At 50.9% G+C, this 1,520-nt stretch overlaps 1 protein-coding gene across 1 annotated transcript in view; it reads right to left on the reverse strand.

Moving 5' to 3' along the window:
* The window catches only part of LOC102820173 (ribosyldihydronicotinamide dehydrogenase [quinone]-like), a 67,276-nt gene that overhangs the window by 13,471 nt on the left and 52,285 nt on the right, over window positions 1-1,520 (reverse strand). The window contains exons 3-4 of the mRNA XM_006870576.1: window positions 1,250-1,363; window positions 218-319 (exon numbers count right to left, since the gene is read on the reverse strand). Coding sequence (XP_006870638.1) covers window positions 218-319; window positions 1,250-1,363 — 216 coding nt within the window. The remainder of the gene's footprint in view (window positions 1-217; window positions 320-1,249; window positions 1,364-1,520) is intronic.

Raw genomic sequence — 1,520 nt, forward strand, 5'->3', positions numbered from 1 at the left:
TCCCGTAAAGATTTACAGCCTCGGAAACCCTGCACAGGGTCGCTATGAGTTGGAACCGACGCCACGGCACATAACCACCACCATATGTTTATTTGTTGTTGGATGCTATACACAGATTGGGTCAAACTGGTGAGTTTCAGGGTCGCGTGTGATCTCACTTTTACAATTCGGGGGAGCTGCATGTATAGATGGAAGTACAGAGATATGGTCAGTTTACCTGCAGTGGCCAAAGGAAGTACCGGAAATCTCCAGTGGCCCCAGACTTTGAGTACATCTCTGTGTTGCCCCCTGTGGTCAGCGAGAGGAGTGCCAGCTTGCCCTGCAGAGGAGAGAGAGGACACTGTGAGTGGATTGAAGGACAGGCATGGTACTGCTGGTCAAAGGGCTATGATGACCAGGAGGGAGCAACCATGGTCAGTTTCATCCAGGGACAAACACAGATATAACATCCTGTCTCTGGCAGGCTGGTCACAGGGGACAACTACATGCCAACACGAGGCACTCTAGTGATCCCAGGGGGCAGAGGGCTCAGAGAACATGCATGTGCTTGGGCTTCCGGCAAGAATAAGGTTTTGAGGGAACCATCTGTGAAATGGATCCAGCCAAGGTACCAACCCCAAGGGGCTGAATGGAGTCTGGTCCAAGATGGACTTGGGGTATTCAGTGTTTCCTGATACACACTCATCTTCTGAAGCCTTTTGAATTTGAAGCAGTCATTATTGGTAAGAACTTATTTCAGTAATAAACCCATAGGCCTCCAGTCCTCACCCTATAGGACAGAAATCCCATTATCTTTGTTCCACCAAGTCTAAGCCCAGTGGCCTGGGTTTGGCTCTTCATCACAGGTTTGGCTCTTCTACAACACCCCCTCTTGGGTCAAGTCTTATTCCCTCACTGTCTGTAAGGCCCACTCTCCCGACCTCAACCCCCAGTTCCTCTTCAGGTGCCTGGTTAGTGTGGGCATGTCTATGTCCCTCATTAGAGTGAAGGTTCCATGTTTTCAGAAACCATGTGCTCCATATCAGAGCCTGCTGTGTCAGACAGAAATCAGGAAACATAACAAAAAATCAAGACGTGAAACTTGAGTATCCCAGCAGACAGGCATCTGCACAAACACAAAAACTCTCACCACAAGCTCATCCACACTCTGACCCATACCACAGGCTGTCTCTCACACAGGGAAGTTCATCACGTACACACAAACATACGCATGCGCACCCCACAGCAGCCCTGGTCCCACATCACGTACCTTGAGGAAGCCAGAGTCATAATATCCAGGAAGGTCAAAGGCGAACCCTTGGCACAGCACTCGGTCCATCCAGCCTTTCAGGATGGCTGGCACGCTGAGCCAGTACAGTGGGAACTGGGGCAGAACACAGGGAGAGGTATATGATGTGACTGTTTGGTGATCTCCCCCTTTATCCCACCTGAGGGTTCAGAACAAGTCTCACCGCCCTCCTCTTGTCCTTGGCAGTGTTGCCATCTCGGGGCAGGTGGGCGCACCCCTGTGGAAATGCATG

Source organism: Chrysochloris asiatica, unplaced genomic scaffold (genome assembly GCF_000296735.1).
Source record: "Chrysochloris asiatica unplaced genomic scaffold, ChrAsi1.0 scaffold00144, whole genome shotgun sequence".
Classification (NCBI taxonomy): Eukaryota; Metazoa; Chordata; class Mammalia; order Afrosoricida; family Chrysochloridae; genus Chrysochloris; species Chrysochloris asiatica.